Below are 18,223 nucleotides of genomic sequence, written 5' to 3'. Positions count from 1 at the left end.
ACCAATGGCAGGAAAAGACCAGGGAGAGAGTTATGCAATGGATAGAAATCGGAGCAAGTTTCTCACTTTTCCAGTTTCGCTTAATAATGGGGTTGTTCTCTTGCGAGTGACAGCAGAGTTTCAAAAAGCGGGTTTCAGATTAATAGCCACGCTGCTGCTTCCCCATTTTTTCCTCTAGAACACATTTTAAGTTATTTTCCAAAATCGTTTTAGGTGAGTTCCGAGGTGCGTGCGCCTGTGTATTTCTTTTTCTTTCCCAGAGAATATCTATTAAAGGGAAAAAAATCTAGATTTATTGTGGGTGCATCATGTGTTTTGATAGGTAGTGGCAGTTTTAGACGGTTCGTGTGAGGTAAAGACAGAGGCAACGTGAGGAGTTACAAATTGAAGGTAATGGCACCATCTAGATCTGTAAGGAAGCACAAAACTTCTGGAAAGAGTCGGGCTATCCTGTTCTATGGTTTACCAGTGTGCAGGTGGCAGCTTGTCAGATTAGGCTTCAATATGTTTTCTTAAAGGAGAGACCTAGCATATTATGTGAACACTGCAATTGTGCGAATCTTTATTCACCCGAGCTTAAAGTTCAGGAAGTTATGTGCACTCAGAATGTGTGGTTAATATATTTCTGCTCCTCCCTTTGCGGGATATGTGAGTATTTAACATAAGCATGGTTGATGCATACATGAAATGGCAATCAAATCACAGATAGACCGCCTGATTTCTAATTACCAAACGACTTATAATTAAAAATCTACAAAAAAAGATAAAAATAAATCAAGACTGGCCCGAAAAACAATATATTTGAGAATAGGCTTCAGAATTGAAAAGTGTATTTTTGCTTTCCATGAAGAAAATGTAACTCAGGATGACATTTCAGAAGGGATGGCCAGCGAATCATATTTAAACTCCTCCCCCGTCGTCTCTAAATCAAAGCAACGCACGTTCCCATCCGCCCAACCTTGAATCGGATAATCCTGTCCCGTCGCCCATGACGAAAACTACAATTCCCAGAATGCAGCTGGTTCCTGGTAGAGGGAAGTCTCATTGGATGATACGGTATAGATAGAGGAAGGAAATAGTCCAGCGTGGAGCTAGTTTTTCGTACTATATCAAAAGAGTAAAAGAAAGGTTGATTGAGAAATTGCTATTAAAAGGAGGTGAGTAGCAGACGTTTCGTCTGAACAATAATTCATGATTCTTAAACTACTTAAGCATTTTGACTGTTGCGTATTCATAAAAGTTACCTGTAAAGCACCTTTTGCTCATCTTTTTTCTGGACCACACATTGATTGTATTTGTGCAATGTTATTTAAGAAGTTTTAAGTAGAAAAGATGCCTTAAAGGCCTTATATGGCAGGAGGAATTGCATGGTTCTGAAATTCTTACACAACGGACAACGTTTGAATACCAGTGAGGCTCCTTTCATGTATCTGGAATTGGTAATGCGTAATTCTTCCCTTTCTGTGCTATTAATCAGCACCTGTTAAGACTGGTTCACACCTTTTTTCCATTTTCTGAATAAAGGATGAATACACAGAATAAGTTATACTCTTCTTGTTTCAATGTTGGATTACTATAACATGCTTACTTACAGTTCTTTTGAAAGTAGCCAGAAGCTGCAGTCAGTACAGAATAAAACTATCCTGTTTTACCTGTAGGATGAGAGCAGTTTCAGTTCTGGCAATTCTATGGTCCAGCATTTAATGTCATTTTTTCTATGTTTTTCACAGCAGTTTGGACAAAAAACCAATAATGACTAATCCTGAGAAGAAAGTAGAGAAAAGTATCTCTGGAGATCATTGTGATCAACAGCAAAACTATGGAGATGGGGAAGATCTCTGGGATGCATTTGAGCTTCTGGAAATTGATGAGAATGATGAAAGATCCAGTGGACAGGTTACAGGAAATGAGAATTGGTGTTCGGTATGTAAAGTGGCCTTCAGTCATTCATGTCAAAAACAAATTGGGAAGTTATCATAGTACATTACAGTAACTATTTCATACAAAACACAAACAAAAATCAAAACAGATTTGCTGTAAAATGTCTGGGCCAATGGAAAATTTTTAATGTAGTTTCATGTTGTGAATCTCAGGGTTTCACAGGGATCATATTTTACATTGAAGAAGGGCCTAAAAACTTGTAACAATGGCTTTGTTTAAAGGCATACCTGTAGATATATAAGATAAGTACTTACACATTGTGACCTTCCTTCCTTCCCAGTTTTTAGGCAACAACAAAGATGTTGTTTTCTTCCCTTTAACTTACATATTTTGAAATAGCTCATTATTGTTCTTTAACTAAAAGATATCAATAGGAAGAAAATGGGAAGTTATCATAGTACATTACAGTAACTATTTCATACAAAACACAAACAAAAATCAAAACAGATTTGCTGTAAAATGTCTGGGCCAATGGAAAATTTTTAAGCTGGTGCCAAAAAGTTGTCATATTTACATCAGTTGAGCCTTTCTCTGTACCAGTGGCCTATTGATCTTTTAATAATAATAATAACTGGAGGACTACTTGAACACCATCAGCATTGACTAAATCACTGTAGATCAATTGCAAAAGGCAGCTTTATTTGGAACAATTTACATCCTGTGATGATATCTAACACCCTCAGGCAAGGAACTCTCAAAAGATGGATTAAAAAAAATCTAGTCTAAACATCTGGCTGACTGTGTCACCATCATCATAATAATAAGCAGGTCCTTGGAAAGAACTAAATTGATGGATAAAAATGCCAAATCCAATCGAAACATCTGGTTGGCTTGACAGTCAACCATATTAATAAAAGTGTTGCTACAAAAATACTTCTACAGAAGATATTTCCTGGATTTCCACAAAGATCTTTTATACATTTAGAAAGGCAAGTTGTGTGCCAAAATGCCATTTACATATAACATCTCCTATTGACTGAAAGCACTATGTAAATAATACTGTACTCCCATCATTTTTAGAAGCAGAAGAAATATTAACTCATAACTCTTCTTCTACTTTTTAGTAATTATCTGGGAAAAATACAGCACATAATAATATATTCCTTTCTATTTGTGTAAAATAGCTGAAATTTGTAATAGTTTCTGTGTGTGAGAGATAGAAAAAGAAAGGATAAATAGTTGCTGTGTACCCTTGTATTAGATGAACATATGCAAAATTTGGGAAATTTAACAATGGGACATACTCAAATAATCCAAACATATATGCACCCCTAAATCCAGTTGTGATAAGAAAATCTTTGCAAATGGCTTTTTTTCCTCCCTGATATGTGTCTGTTTATTTTTCTTTATATTAAGAGGAATGTGCTAAGGAAACAACGGCACTGGGAGAAGATTGTTTCTGCAAAGAAGGATAAAAGAAAATGTGAAAGAGAACGACGTAAAGCGAAGCACGCTGAACAAAAAGGTACAAGAAACACAGTATAATTTTTGTCTTCATTTTCTATAGAAAATAATTTGTTCTCTGTACTCTGAAGCTTCAAGGAACTTTACTTATATTTTCTGTGAGAAGTTCCATAATGGATCGGGTTTTCTGGGTTTCTCTACTACAGCTAATATTTTGTATTGTTCACGTGGAAGGAAGTGTAGGGCAGGCTGTGCAATATTTTTTTGGGGAGAGATTTTGATTTATAGGCACTGAAGTGCCTTTCAAATAAATTATTGCTAGCCTGCAAAATCACGGCCTATGCCGCCCCTGTATGCTTAACGTTGTTCAGCAGTGAGCCACTGGATGATTGTTTATTTTTTATCTTTTCTCTATTTCAGGCACTGCTCCTCAACTTAGTAAGCGAGTTCTTAAAGCCATTGCAAAAGATCGTCTTCTAGAGGCCAAGGCAACAGGTCCTCGGCTGTGTATTGATATGAGTTTGACTGGTCACATGACTAAGAAGGTAGCTTTATATTTTTTGCTGTTTTTAAAAAGCATGGAATTTGATTTTCAGGACTGGTGAATGTGCCTCTGCTCTTGAGTACTTATTTTGCAATACAGTGGGACCTCGGGTCACAGACCACAACCAAATTGGGTGCCAACCAAAAAATCTGCTAAATGTTTCACTTTGTTCACAAACACATCCTTGGGTGGCAATCAAACACAGCCACAGTGATTTTCCCTGCCATAGCGATTTCCCCTTCCGCACCTTTTTCTTTGTGCACGCACATGCAGTCAGTCTTCCTTCCAGTCATGGCTAAATTGGATGCCAATCTAAGTCCTGGAACAGATTATGGTCGTGACCAGAGATCTCACTGTACTTTGAAGTAGTATTATTTGCTTTATTGACTGAAGAATTGTACTCCATAAAAATTAGAAATTTGGACGTGACCATTTGATTTTTTCCTCATGAAAACAATAGAAAGCTTCCTGCACATTTAAGCCAGACTGAAATGTAAGTTCTTGGTTGTATAAGTGTAGGAAACACCAGATTTGCAGCATCCATGGGGAATGGAATAGTTGAGTGAAGGATGAAGGAGTCGTATTTTGTGAGAGATTTTATACCTTGCTTGTGGTTATAAGTCCTCTTGAACTGAGGAAACATTGAGATTGGCAGGACTTAGCATATTTTCTAAGATTTACCTTTTGGATTAGGTATACTGGAAGTGGAATGGAGAAGACCTTAGGACCACTGAAAGGCAATAGATGGAAGGAGTGCTCTTTATTAAATTTGATGAGGACAAGATTGCAAGATTAAAATATGTATTACAATCACATATGGCAGAGCATGAGATCCATTGTTTTGAGATGCTCATAACCAGGAGGGTTTTTTGGTTCTTTTGAGTTAGTTTTGACTCCTGCCGACTGCCTTGACAAGGGCCTGCAGTTTTCTTGGCAAGGTTTCAGAAATGCTTTGTCCTTGCCTGCTTCTTAGAGCTGAGAGAAAGTAACTGGCCCAAGATCATACAGCTAGTTTTGTGCCCAAGGTGGGGCTAGAACTTACAGTCTCCTGGTTTCTAGCTGGGTACCTTAAACAGTACACTAAATTGGCTCTCTAAGCAGCTATTGCTCAGGAGAAAATTTAGAATAGTTACATCAGCCTGAAATAAACTGCAAATAGGATTCTTGGATTTGTATGATTTGGTCCTATCCCACCATGACTCTTGTTTGACCTTGTCGTTAAATAGGTTAATATAAATTGGAGAAATTAATTAAAAATGCAAATGTGATGTTGAGCTGTACTTTCACATTCTCATATGGAATTCGACATTTTATGGAGAACTCAAAGTCAGAGTTTGACAGAGAATTTTTCTACATTGTTGAAAGGCAATATAGAGTCCTGTTCTTAAAGAACAAATTTTGGACATGTTCCCTATTATGAATTGTCTTTACTGTATACAAAATGAGAACATGAGGCAATATGTTTCTATATGATTAAACTTCAAGAATATGCTAAAGAATTAACCTAGTTCTATATGAATCTCTTTGTTCACTTTAATTACCATTATGCATCATTTACTTCTTTATTGTCCTACAGTAATATTTTATTTTGTGCATTATATTTTGATTGGTATATTTCATTAAAAAGAACAAAAAGCTTTGAATAATACTGGAGCTTTTTGAAGAACATCTAGAACAAAAAAAAAGAAAAAAACAACAACCAACCACTGAGGCTTTTTCCTCTTCTTCAAAGGAAATATGTCGGCTTGCTGCACAAATTAGGCGACTTTATGGGTCTAACAAGAAAGCTCAGAAGCCCTTTTGGCTCCACCTCACAGGAATTGTGAAAAACAGTCCTATTTACGAAGCATGCCTGAGAATGAATGATGGATTTGCCAATTATATGGTAAGTATATCTCCCCTCTTTCCCTCTGCTTTAGCTTTCTCCAAGTGATGACACTGAAGGAAAATACCGTTTTTTTTCCAAAGTATAAGACGCACCTTTTTTCCTCAAAAAAGAGGCTGAAAATCTGGGTGCGTCTTATACATCGAATACAGCATATTTTGCCTCCTGAAGCCCCGACCCTTTACAAAAATGACCGTGCCTAGCCTTATGGAGGTTTTCAGAGAACTCCTGGGGGCTGGGGAGAGCAGAAATGAGCAACAAATGGGCTGTTCCCCCCCTCTGCTTTGGAAGCCGCAACGGAGGACGGATGCCACTCTGGGAGTACGTTCTATGGTTGTACACTCTGCAGTCCACAACCATAGAGCATACTCCCAGAGCTAATATTTTTGCCCACCTGAAATATGTGGCAAGGCTTTAGTTTCAGGACAGGTTGTTTTTTCGGGAAAACATGGTATCATCAATAGTGTAGTGAAATATTAGGTTTAAATTGGGCTAAAATGCTGTTTTGATTCAAAATGTGTTTTTCAGTAGAATAGTAATGGATAGTCAGAGTGGCATGTTTTTCCAAAATTGCACTCTCATTCCTGCACAAGTGGTCTTTCTAAAAGGATTTTTTGAAATTCTATTTATGTGTGTTGCATTCTTTTTCAGATGGATATTACTGCTGAAAGTTATCTTGACCTATTTCCTTTGGACATGATTGTATATCTCACACCAGATTCTGATAATGGTATATTGCAGCTTTTAAAATTTTGTTGTTCTTATTTTAAATGAGTAATAATTGGATTTGGGGTTTCTTAATGTATGCTTCAAATCAACTTAAACAGCTAATGCCATATATTCTAGCATTCAGCTGGGACAAGCAGCCTTGTATGCCAAACTGAGCAACAGTTACATGTACTCAGTCTTTAGCAAGAATAGCAGTAAGTAGAGTAACTATAATTCAGCCCAACCTAATCTAGGATTGTGGTGCTTACTGATGCACTTCCTCTTTCTCTAAATACTGTGGCTGGGAATCAAAAATTAATCTGTCTTGATTGGTGGGGTAAGGACTCCCAATTAAAGGTTTTTGCAACACTGCTCCAAATAATGCAGCACTGAACTCTTCCTCAACACTTAAACATTAACATTAGATAAAATAAAATGAACTATAAAATAAGATAAAAAATACTATAAAATGAATTTTAAGTAAAATCTAAATCTAGGTATTCAGTCCGTACAGTAATGCAGTAAATGAACCATATAGTTATAAATTATATTTTAAAATCTAACAATCTAAATTGTTGAAATTCATTTATACATTTCCAAGGATTAATGGAGCCACTATGATCATATTGCTCATATAGATCAGAAGTCAGCTGTTTGTACAGTTGCTGTATAAAACTTTGTTATATTATTTATAGTAAGGCTTTTCTTATCTAATAGAAGGGAAATAATATAAGATTCTTCAGACTGATCTCGGGCATGTAACAACAAAGGAAAATGGAATCTTCTTGTTAACATGAATGTATCATCTTATTAACATGAGCCATCACCACAAGGGCAAGTCTCAGGTGGGTTGCTCCCAGTTCGGCCTGGTTCAGTTGAACTGGTAGTGGCGGCAGTGGGAAGCTCCGGCCACCCGCTTGGACATTTATGCACATGCGCAGAAGCGTTGCGCCCATGCGATCACGAGCGAACTGGTAATAAACCAGTTAGCAACCCACTGGCAAGTCTGATTAGCTATAGGAACTTTTATTAACTCTCCCATATAAAAATGCTAAAGGCTATTGATCTTGCTCTGAAGAAAATCCCTTCTTGAAATGGGGGAAGATCATGAGTCAGCATAATTAGCTGACATCCATCTAGGGTGGATGTTTAATGGGATAAATTTTGAATGAGCCCTCTCTCATTCTAGTATGTTTGATAACTCCCAGCCACCAAAAATTTGAGGAAATTCGGTAATTGAGAAATGTTCTAAAAATCACTAGAATCCAAAACAACTGGAATTTATTGGCTAACAGTAATGGAATCAAAAATGAATAATTAAGCTATTTCCTCATCTGACCAGCTTTTAGCCTTAGAATTTCATTAAATACACATTTTAGAGCTTGAAGCACTGCTGTAATAGACTTAGTTTGTATTATTTCCTCAAAAATCAGCATATACTGGTAATTTGAAATGGAGATTTATAAGCAACTGAGCCATGCGTTCTAAAACTGTAAAGATGAGTTCTCGTGTTAAAAAATAAATAGAAGAGCTGAAGAATCTCTGTGACGCCATAAGAATACAAATTTGATACCTGTATCCCATGATACAGTCTTGAGTCTTGAAGGATTACATCTGGATATTTAAAACTCCTCACTTGCTACTGTCTGTTACTCAGTGAAGCTTCCTAAATGTTTTAGGAAAGATCATTTTAGATAGTTTTTGACTTAAAATCATAATTGAGCCTAGAATTAAGGTTATATGTCATGATGGTTATTAAATGAAAACTCTGGTGGTCAAGAGAATGCCCAATGGGCATTTTTTGCTGGAAACCGGAAGTAAGCACCAGTTTACAGCAAAAAATATATTGCAAGTTGCAATCACGTGATCATGGGACACTGCAAATGTTGCCAGTTGCCAAGTGCCCAAAATTTGATCATGTGATCTGGGGAGAGGGTAGGAGCTGTCAAAAGCCGGTTGTAAGTAATTCGAGGTCCATTGTAATTTCTAACAGTCACTAAACAATCAGTTTTAAGTTGAGAACTTGCTTGTACTTTAGACTTCTGGAAATATAATCCAAGGTGATTTTCCTTGCACAAAAATATTAAGTGAGCATCTGAGGTCATTCGAAACTCTTGAAATGATCATCTCCATAAAAAAAGAGTGGGTAATTCATGTCTGTTAGTCTGTTAGAGGGCTGAAAGTTTGGATCTGAATTTTTTTTTGCCTATGAACAAGGAGGGAGCTAAGTTAATAGACCTTGTGAGTAACATGAAGTTCCTAAGTCTAGAATATTTAGGAAACTCCTGGATTAGGAAGAATAACAATCTAAAATACCAAGCCTTTTCCTATTGAGAAAAGTTGCCTAAACAGAAGCTACAGACCTTCTACTGCATAGGTTCCCCAACTCCCCAGGCGACAGCCCACTACCTGAAGCTCAGTGGCAGCAAGCGCATGCGTGCAAAGCTCCACTTGCACAAGTGGTGGGCTTTTGCGCTCACAAGCAGAGTGCTCTTGAACAAAGGATGCTCGTGTTCACGTGCACTCATGTGAGTGGAGGGGGATCACGCGTGAAGCTCCATTCACACAAGTGGAGCTTTGCACGCAAGCAATCACTGTTCACACGAGTGGAGGTTTGTGTGTGAGCACAAGCACCCTCTGCTCACACGTGAAGCTCCATTTGCTTGAGTGGAACGCATGCGCACCCACCTCCCACCAATGGAGCCGTGTGTGCCTGTGTGCACCTGCCACTCCCATGCCTCCCCCGGCCAGGCCAGGCTGCCAAGGTGAAAAAGTTGGGAACCATAAAATAATATGGACGAGCATGGACTATATCAGTAACCTTTAGAGCAAAAATAGGCCTAATTACTACCAATAATTAGAAAGGTATACCTCAAAATAGAAAAATCTATAATATTAAGCAGAGGGTAGTTAAGTTTGATGCACTTTTAAGCCAGGAATACTCTTACTGGCGATATGAGAAAATGATAGTGTAAATGGCATCTATAAATAACATTGTTCCCTTTATTTCCAGTACTCAAGTATCAGCACTTAATGTTTTATTTAGCCAAAATAACATCACCAGCTAAATGCAAGCTTGCTGAGAGCACCAGCAAGCTTTGGAAAACAGCAAAGTTTGCAGACAGATAAAACATAATTAAGAATATTTTTTTAATGAGGAAGGAGAATTCTTCAAAAGAGTCCAGTGAGTAAGCTCATTGGAGCTGGGAAGGAGGGGGGGGGGACCCTTCACAAAGCAGGCAAAGAGAAACGGGGGTCAGATAAAAATCATAATTATTACACTGTGTTGTATAAGTATAGATTTTGTTAGGCAGAATTTTTAAAAAATGAATGAGCACACCCAGACATTTTGTTTTGAACCAAGACAGTCTCTAACACTTTTGGCAGAAGTTCTATTTCAGTCTTTCTGATTTTAGTCATTTTTTAAAGACCGCTATACAATTCAGAGAATTAAGGTAGAATAACATATTATTCAATGATTCTGTTCTCACTGCATGCTTAACTGGTTCAGGGAGAGAGTTAATGTAGCAACACAGAGAAGACTCAATTACCCTGCCCCTCTCCCCTAGAGTTAAATTTGCCTCAGAACAGACCCAACTAATTCCACCAAGTCAGCATGTATTAGAAAACATCTAAATCCCACATTTTGACCCTTTTTGTGTAAGTATCCAAGGAAAAGAGAATTTGACATAAAGAGTGGTAGAAGCCACTCCATTATAAAATTGCCTACTAAGTTTAGCCATGCAATTTAGAACATTTGGCTTGTCTGGGCTACATTGAGTGAAGAGGAATTGTCCTGGGACATATATAAAATATGTACGATGTAGCTAATGTACAGTATATAAATCACATAATATTAAAAGGTTATAATTGGGAGGGGGGCGCTTCATGATCAGTTATCCAAAGCCACTTGGGCTGCTGGTTGGACAGGTCTATTCTAGAACATAGCTCCCACATTCTGATTGGGTGAAAAAGGAAATAAGGGTTAGTAGTGTCATGGGACCTTGTTGGAATGGTAATGGGGCAGATGCTGTAGAAGATGACCAGGCTGAGCCTGAGGGAGGGGTCAAATGCATCATCAGTCATGAGTCCCTCACGCCCACAAGATATCTTAGGCCAACCTTGAATTCCTTTCTATTTTTAACTCCTAATTTCCCTTGACGGTTAGTAGTTCAGATTCTTGTAGAGAGCTTACGTTTACAATAAATCTTTATACATATTTGAATTGCCTGGATCTCCCGAAATCTCTGGTGCTTGACAGATGCAATATATGGCATTTCTTGGAGAAAGTGGAGAGAGATTCTAAATTCCCCCAAATTGTGATTTTTTTGAGCTAGTTAGTAGGACTGTGTGCTGCCAAAGCCAACAGTGACAGAGCAGTTAGTGGCTAATTGAGTTAAACATGAAGAGACTAATGTAATTTTCACCCAAACTCTAAACATACATTAAAAAAAACCCAATCTATTGTTCTCCCCTTCTTGGCATATGATTAGTTAAAAACATAAAACTTGGAATACATCACACGCACAGATAACACACATATTCCCTGCAATGAACCCCTAAAATGGGATTCACCTAGCTTCTTGGCTAAGTGTCCAGGAAAAAAGCTAAGCTTTTACTGGCCATTGGGATTCAGGCCTTTTGAATTTTGGGATAAGGAGGGGTAAATTGTTCCACAGGCAGCCACAGCAACAGAAATCAAGCTGCCTAGATAGTAGATGTTATTGTTTAATTGCATAAACTCAAAACATGCCTACCGGTCAGATCTCATGGAATTGACAAAAATAAGTATAGATAGGCAGTCCTGCAAGTAGTCCAGTCTTGTACTATGAAGGTATTGTAGGTGACCAACAGCACTTTGAACTGCACCCAGAAATATACTGGGAGCCACTCGGGTGAGTTCCTGCCAGTTCTAACCTCTTCTATAGAAGAGGTTCCACAAATCTACCGTGCTGTTTAGAACTGGTTCCAGCTCCCTCCCCCCGCCCGTCCGCACCACGCTTGTCCCTCCCACCGCTCACTGATTGGCTGGCTCACCAGCCAATCAGTGAGCCCGCCTCTAAGAGTCCTATCTAAACCTTAAAGTCTTAAAGCTGTTAAATTTGAGCATCCCTGGGGGTTTTTTTCTAAAGAGTTAGGAGTGCAAGGATCTTGTAACTTGACAGCTTTAAGACTTGCACACTTCAATGCCAGAGTTCCTGAGCCAACATGACTGGAGGAGGAATTCTGGGAGTTGAAGTCCACAAGTCTTAAAGCTGTTAAGTTTGAACACCCCTGGGGTTTTTTTTCTAAAGGGTTAGGGGTGCAAGGTTCTTGTAAATTGACAGCTTTAAGACTTGCGTGCTTCAAATGCCAGAGTTTCTGAGCCAACATTTTGGTTGCTAAGCAAGACGTTGTTAAGTGAGTTTCACCACATTTTACAAGTTGGCCATGCCTACCCAGTCACATGACTGCCAAGCCACTCCCACTCAGTCACATGGCTGGCAAGCCACTCCCACAAAGCAGGCGACACCTACAGAAGAGGTTCTAAAAAATTTTGAAACCCACCACTGGAGCCACTGCAACTCAAAAGTAGTGGTCTTAAATGAGCCTACCAAGGAGATGATGTTATATGAGTTTAGCGCACCTGCATTCTAAACCAGCTGCAGTTTTTGAATGACTTTCAAAAGTAGCCCCATGTAGAGGGACAGTATATATTTTGAATGCTCCCCATTCATGGTAATAGTGTTATACCTTTATTGCCAGTTTTGATGTTCTCTGTATTTCTTTGCCTTTATTATTGGCTCTTGCTAGAAGTGTTATGGATAGGAAAAACATAACAAGATTATGAAGATGGTAACAATAATGATGTTATGCAGTCTGTCTTTATTACTAGATGCTTATTTATCTGTGTTCTTCTCATTTTAGTTCTTGAGGAAGTTGATCCACAAAAAGTACATATTTTGGGAGGGCTGGTGGATGAAAGCATTCAAAAAGTAAGTATATTGAACAAATGATATTCTTACAGAAATAGCTGGGTAGTATTTCAATGATGAACTGCAGGAACTTATCTCTTCCCAAATATAATTTTCCTGTGAACAGTTAGCTAACATAATTAAAATAGAGCTTCTGGGTTTGGAGAATAGGCATCATGAGCTTTTTAAAGAATCTAATAGCCAGATGTAGTTCTTTTAAAAAAAAAACTGGCATAAAGAATCATTTCTTCCCTTCCTCCTTTAGTATATATAATTTGTTTTTGTAGAAACTCACTTTCCAAATTGCCCAGGAAAGACATCTGCAGACAGCACGATTGCCTATTCCAGAGTACATGGTAAAAAACACCAATGCAAAAAATTACCACTCAACAACTTTGGCAATCAACCAAGGTAAGCAATGTACACACTTGTCAATAGAATTCACTGCCATCTATTTGCAGGCATAGTATTACCACCAGCTTTCCTATACAATTTATGGCTGGAATTAGAATAGCTGTTGCAAATTAACTCCCGATAACTTGTATGGATGGTGTTGGTCCATTTTTTAGAAAATTAAATCTTTCTGACAATGGTTGCATAGTTGATTTGTGCACACTGGAGTTTTGTACTCAGTTCTCTACAGAATTGATCTTCACTTTTGTTTATTGTACTTTTTAGGGCACAAAATGCCATATCACATGATGAACTGTTCAAGAACTTGCTCCTATGTTAGGACATAGTCCTAACACAGGGGAAGCGGTCCTATGAGATATGGGCAAATAGGCATTAAACAGTAGAGGTCTACCATGAGTAAAGTAGGAAAGCCTTGAATGTAAAGGGTCATGTTGTATTAAAGACCACAAATCTTGGATACTCCTTATTAACATGTTTGAATTATTGTTGGAAAATAAGAGTCTAAAAATACAGAAGATGGGCATTGTTTCTATAGAAGCTCTGTTATACCATGATTGGATTCAATCCTCCTTGTAATTTTCATGACATTTTTTTGTAATTCTCTAATGTATTTCTTTTAGTGTTTGATGCCTTATCAACTTTCTATGATAAAAAGAGTTGGGAAGAAGCACTTAAAGCTGCAGTTTCTCCTGGAAAGGGATACATCTTCAAAAACACACAGTGACAAAAGGGTTCTGGATACAAATATGAGAAAACAAGATTTGGTCTGCCTTTGGTAACCTACAATAGTCTCCTTTACCCAATTGCATTCTAGATATTTTGGACTACGTGATTAAAATTTCCAGTTGTAAATTATGGGAGTTTTGACTCCAGCACTACTGTACATAGACATGTGGGGAGAGTAAAAGATTACTTAATTGATCCTCATTTCTGCTTACTGTACTTCTTGGGGAAAAGACTGGGTCTCTCATTGCTTATTCTTGATGAATCTATTGGAAGGGTTAAAGTATTGTTTGTTTTACATTACAATTAACTGCACTTATTACTGATATGTACTTTAAAAAAAAACACATGACATTGTGCTGGGAATTTTTGCTGAAATTTCTGCTTACTGTACTTCTTGGGGAAAAGACTGGGTCTCTCATTGCTTATTCTTGATGAATCTATTGGAAGGGTTAAAGTATTGTTTGTTTTACATTACAATTAACTGCACTTATTACTGATATGTACTTTTAAAAAAACACATGACATTGTGCTGGGAATTTTTGCTGAAAACAATGAGTCTTTCATAATGAAATGAATGGGTAGCTTTTCCTGCACTCATAGGCAAAAGACCTGAGGTTATGTCAATTAAATTTTTTTAAGTAAATGCTCTAATTTCAGATTAAATCTCCTTGCCACTATTATTTACCCTTCCAAGCATAGCAAAGTCAACCAACTGAGTTATTAGGAGTGTTCTAAAATTAAGGATAGGAGTATTATAAAATGCTCTGCAGTGCTAGTCTGCATAGAAGCAAGGCCACTATGGTAGAGCTTACTTCCTGCTAATTAACTAGGTCTTTATTTATTAGGTATAATAAAGAGATGCATCACTTCCATTTTTAGTGAGTACAAAAATTCAGTAATTGGGTGAAAATACTGTTCAAAAGTTGTCTTTTCTTTTAAAGGGGAGCATAGCATCTCTTTAAAATCGAAAGTAAAAGCAATGAAGTGAAGAAGTTGCTACCACTTGTAATAGGCTGTGAAAACAATCCTGTGAAACAGGAGGCAGGGCCATGGTAGGCCATCGGCTCTTCTTCCCGTTTTCCAAGGTTATTCTCGCAGCTCATTATACCACTGTACTGCCTATGACGCTTCACTGCCTGTGACCCTTGGCATGTCGGACAGTTTGGGTTGAAAGAGTGAGTGGCCCAAAGTTTCCAAGTGAACTTCCATGGCTTAGGTAAACAAGAATCTGTTTACCTTCTTTGGTGTTAGTCCAGCATCTTATCAATTACACATCACTGGGTCTTTTTAAAAAAATGTATCTTTGAAACATACTCCAGGTGCATTTATTTAAAACACCTGAAAGAAGAGTCCCACACAAGACAGGTACCTATGGTACGGTTTCTTTAACCTTGATCAACATTTCCACAACTTGGCACACGCTAACATGGTAGGATAATATGTTCAGAAGATCTGTCCAGTTGACGTACAGCATTCTCTTTGAGCTATTCTTAAGTAGCATTTATTCACAGCAGTTAACATTGAAAAGACCTTCAGAAAAGATTGATCTTGTGTCTTCTTCACTTAAGGGGGGGGGGAGTAAAATTGGATGTGAATTAACATACTGTCTTTGACTTTTATGAGAAATGACTTATTCCTTTGACTTCATTCAAGCTTTGAGTATTAATATCCATTGACAAATGAAACCAAACAATTGCCTCAGTTTTCCTTCAAGCCATTCTTTTACACATCCCCTGCTTTTATTAGAATCTCCCAGGGTTATACATTTATCAGGCCAACTCAGAAGGTCACAAAAAAATGCAAGTTTTCAAAATAGCTAATTCTCTTTATAATGAATTTAACAATAGCTGTACTGTTAGTGCAAAGAAAGGAGAAGCAGGAAGAGGCAGCTTAGCAAATCCATCTCATGTGCAGGATGAAGCTTTGAACTGCTGTGTAAGGCAGAAAAGGGAAGCAGTGAGGGCTGTATATTGACACACACAAAGTTTTAAGCTTAGACTGGAGTAATCCTTCTCATGAGTTTGCCTACATGCTTCCAAAAACTGTTGATAGCTACATAAAACATCCCGCAGGTTGATTTTAAGGTCTGTGTGCCCACTACTGCAAAAGTCACAGTCTGTGAACTGTAGGCATACTTCCGTCAACTGGAGAAGGTTTTGGAAGGTCTTTTGAACTATGACTGGTGTCTCGGGAGAAGGCCCTTGTGCTTCGATAATCTTCTGGCAATTAACTAACAATCTCTGTGATTCCACATACAAGGCATTCTTGTTTTCTGAAAAAAAGGCAGCACATTGTTCCACTGGATGTTTTCTTTGGTTTCCTGAAGACCGCCTTAAAATTTCCTTTAGCTCTACTACATCTCCTAACAAATGGCAGAAGTCAAGTGGCGAGATAGACCATTTTTCTTTCATATAGCTCAGTTCTTTGATAGGCAATTCTGGGAGGTATCTGTGATTCTGAGAATCTCTGGGGGTCCCGTTCATATAAATATGTTCTTGGTGGTGCCTGGTGGGATTAAAATCTGAAGGCAGTGGGTTTCTTGTTGAAGGTGGAGTTGTTAAGGGTCCTTCAGAAATGCTACTTGCGAAAGGTTTGGTGCTGTCTAATTCTGCTTCATTGTCTACCCCATGGAAACAGCTTGCATAAGACAACTGGCAGCTGCATCTCTCCAGTTTATGTCTGGGTATAAATGTTTCCTCAGAATTCACTAAACCTGGTGGACCTGTGTCACTGAAAGCCACTGCACCTCCAGTGGCATTGTCAGAAGAGAGAAATGATAGATCTGAAGTACAGTTTTTCCCACTGGGCCTGGCTGCTTTAGACGAAATGTCAAATGAAGGGTAGCCCTGTTCAGCTGAATTATCAGTTTTGCTTTGTTCTGTGTTCTCCTCTGAGGAAACCATTAGTGAACGGGATCTCTTATTATCATCTTTCAGGAAAGCATTTCCTGTGAGGTTTCCCCCCCTTGTTTTAAAGTCACCAGCAATGTCTGTAGATTGGCACAGATTATGAGACATACTCACAGCTGATAAGTGGGCTGGGACTTGATTTATAATGCCATCTTTTAAAGCTAAATTATTAACGCCTAGGCCATTTCGGCTAGTAATTCCTTGGCACTCATGATCTGATTGCTGACAGCTTTTTGCATTTTCTGCTGCTGAACTGAAATTTGGCCAGCAAATTTGGCCTGATGTATCACTGCAGTTGAAAAATAGTTGAGTTACATTTGAAATCCCCAGATGTTTTTCATCTCCCAATTTCTGTGCAGCACCCTTTTTTGACAATTGGCTGATACCTTCTTCAAGCTTTAAGTCTCCATGGGCCTGGCCGGAATCACACAAGATGGAGTCACCTTTGGCTCTCTTGCAGGGATCTAACATAACCCATTCCTGTTTCTTAGCTTTCTCTGCAGGGAGAGAATCCAGGTCCAAGATTGGGGCGAAAGACGAAGGTTTGCCTTGGGTGCTGTTCTGAGACCCAGAAGGCTTGGTAGTAGTGTGTATTATTTCTTCAATCAATACATAACTGACTCCTGTTGGAGGCGTAGCTTTGATTGTCCTCACTTTTTTGTCAAGTCCTTGCTTTACAGAACACTCTGCTTTTACTTCACAATGTCCCCGAACTTGCTTAGCTATTTCTGTAAGCTTTTCTGTTTTTATTTCACAAGTGGGATCAAGACCTTCCGGGTGAAAATTAATTTCTGGTGTACTTAAATGTGGACTGTGATGAGGGGGCATATAAAAAGAATCTAAAGAGCAATCGCTTGAGTCTAAACTTCCTCCACTTGCCTGCGCAGAGGCCAGGCACAAGACTGAATTGAGTACTGATGAATTCTGCCTCATTTCTGTTGAATCAGATGAAGAGGTTGAATTTTGGACCACCTGGGTTTTCTGTGTGACTTCAAGAAGATTGGGAATTTGCTGGGGTTCCTTCCATAAAGACTCAACTGTGGGGTTTGAAACTCCTGAAATGGTAGTGTCTTTATTGCAACAAACACTGGTTTCCAGCGCTTCAGGTGAAGTGCTGGGGAAACTAACTTGGGAAGTATAATTTGTCTCGAGGAAGGACCTTCTTTTCCTCAAATTATTGGCACACGTTGGGTCTTTTCCTAGCTTGGATTTCATCCTTCTACTTTGCCTTGACAGGATGTTTTCATCCAAACTGCCACAAGATGGCAACTCTTGGGAACGGTGTAGGGGCAGAATTTCAGAACCTAAAAAATAAAGAAGAGGCCATAAATATGGAGAATCCCTTTTTTGTCATATTTCAAAAGATTTATGTTGCTGTTGCTATGTGTGAGTTGTCTAAAGGTCTATTCGATTTCTTCCTTTCTACAAGCTAATAAACTAGGGAAATGTCAGGTGTTATCTAATGTCCTGCTTCTCTCACCCTGTCACTGAAAAGTAATCTATTGGAACCAGCTCAAAAGCATCACCACTGCAAACAGAGTTGGAGACATACTTACCCATCATCCTCTTCCATCCACTTTTGTATCTTTTTATGGCACAAAGGGATGAAAAGTTGAGAGAGACTACAGAAATTCTGCTATCACAGGGTAGTAGTTAGTAGTAGTAGTAAATTTCTAGGTTTTTTTTTTACTACATTAAAATGTTCTCACACAATCATTCCGCCACCTATAGTTGCATG

At 38.4% G+C, this 18,223-nt stretch overlaps 2 protein-coding genes across 4 annotated transcripts in view; one reads left to right on the top strand and one right to left on the bottom strand.

Moving 5' to 3' along the window:
• Positions 1–80: 80 nt before the first annotated feature.
• On the top strand, positions 81–13,771 carry TRMT10B (tRNA methyltransferase 10B). Of its 3 annotated transcripts, none has more exons than XM_032214691.1 (9): positions 81–213; positions 1,731–1,923; positions 3,298–3,406; positions 3,766–3,890; positions 5,622–5,774; positions 6,426–6,504; positions 12,390–12,457; positions 12,724–12,847; positions 13,471–13,771. In XM_032214691.1, exons 2-9 carry the CDS (start codon positions 1,753–1,755, stop codon positions 13,572–13,574), a joined length of 933 nt encoding a protein of 310 aa, XP_032070582.1. In that variant the 5' UTR covers positions 81–213; positions 1,731–1,752; the 3' UTR covers positions 13,575–13,771. The 3 variants fall into 3 exon arrangements, with proteins under 3 accessions (XP_032070582.1, XP_032070580.1, XP_032070581.1); XM_032214689.1 differs by lacking the exon at positions 81–213 and adding an exon at positions 1,053–1,157; XM_032214690.1 differs by lacking the exon at positions 81–213 and adding an exon at positions 1,062–1,157 and having other exon boundaries at positions 1,734–1,923.
• Positions 13,772–15,480: 1,709 nt separating this feature from the next.
• Positions 15,481–18,223, bottom strand: part of FRMPD1 (FERM and PDZ domain containing 1) — a 32,017-nt gene continuing 29,274 nt past the window's right edge. Inside the window, exon 15 of the mRNA XM_032213803.1 lies at positions 15,481–17,789. Within this exon, the coding sequence (XP_032069694.1) occupies positions 15,481–17,789 (2,309 nt within the window). The remainder of the gene's footprint in view (positions 17,790–18,223) is intronic.

This window comes from Thamnophis elegans, chromosome 3, assembly GCF_009769535.1.
Source record: "Thamnophis elegans isolate rThaEle1 chromosome 3, rThaEle1.pri, whole genome shotgun sequence".
NCBI lineage: Eukaryota > Metazoa > Chordata > Lepidosauria > Squamata > Colubridae > Thamnophis > Thamnophis elegans.
The sequence above is the reverse complement of the archived record's forward strand: the minus strand, read 5'-3'. Positions and strand labels throughout refer to the sequence as shown.

Excerpts from the sequence above, each read along its gene's own strand:
- TRMT10B (XM_032214691.1), top strand. The coding sequence starts at position 1,753 with ATGACTAATCCTGAGAAGAAAGTAGAGAAAAGTATCTCTGGAGATCAT. Across the intron at positions 1,924-3,297 it reads GAAATGAGAATTGGTGTTCG|AGGAATGTGCTAAGGAAACA; the intron begins GTATGTAAAGTG and ends CTTTATATTAAG. Across the intron at positions 12,848-13,470 it reads AACTTTGGCAATCAACCAAG|TGTTTGATGCCTTATCAACT; the intron begins GTAAGCAATGTA and ends TATTTCTTTTAG.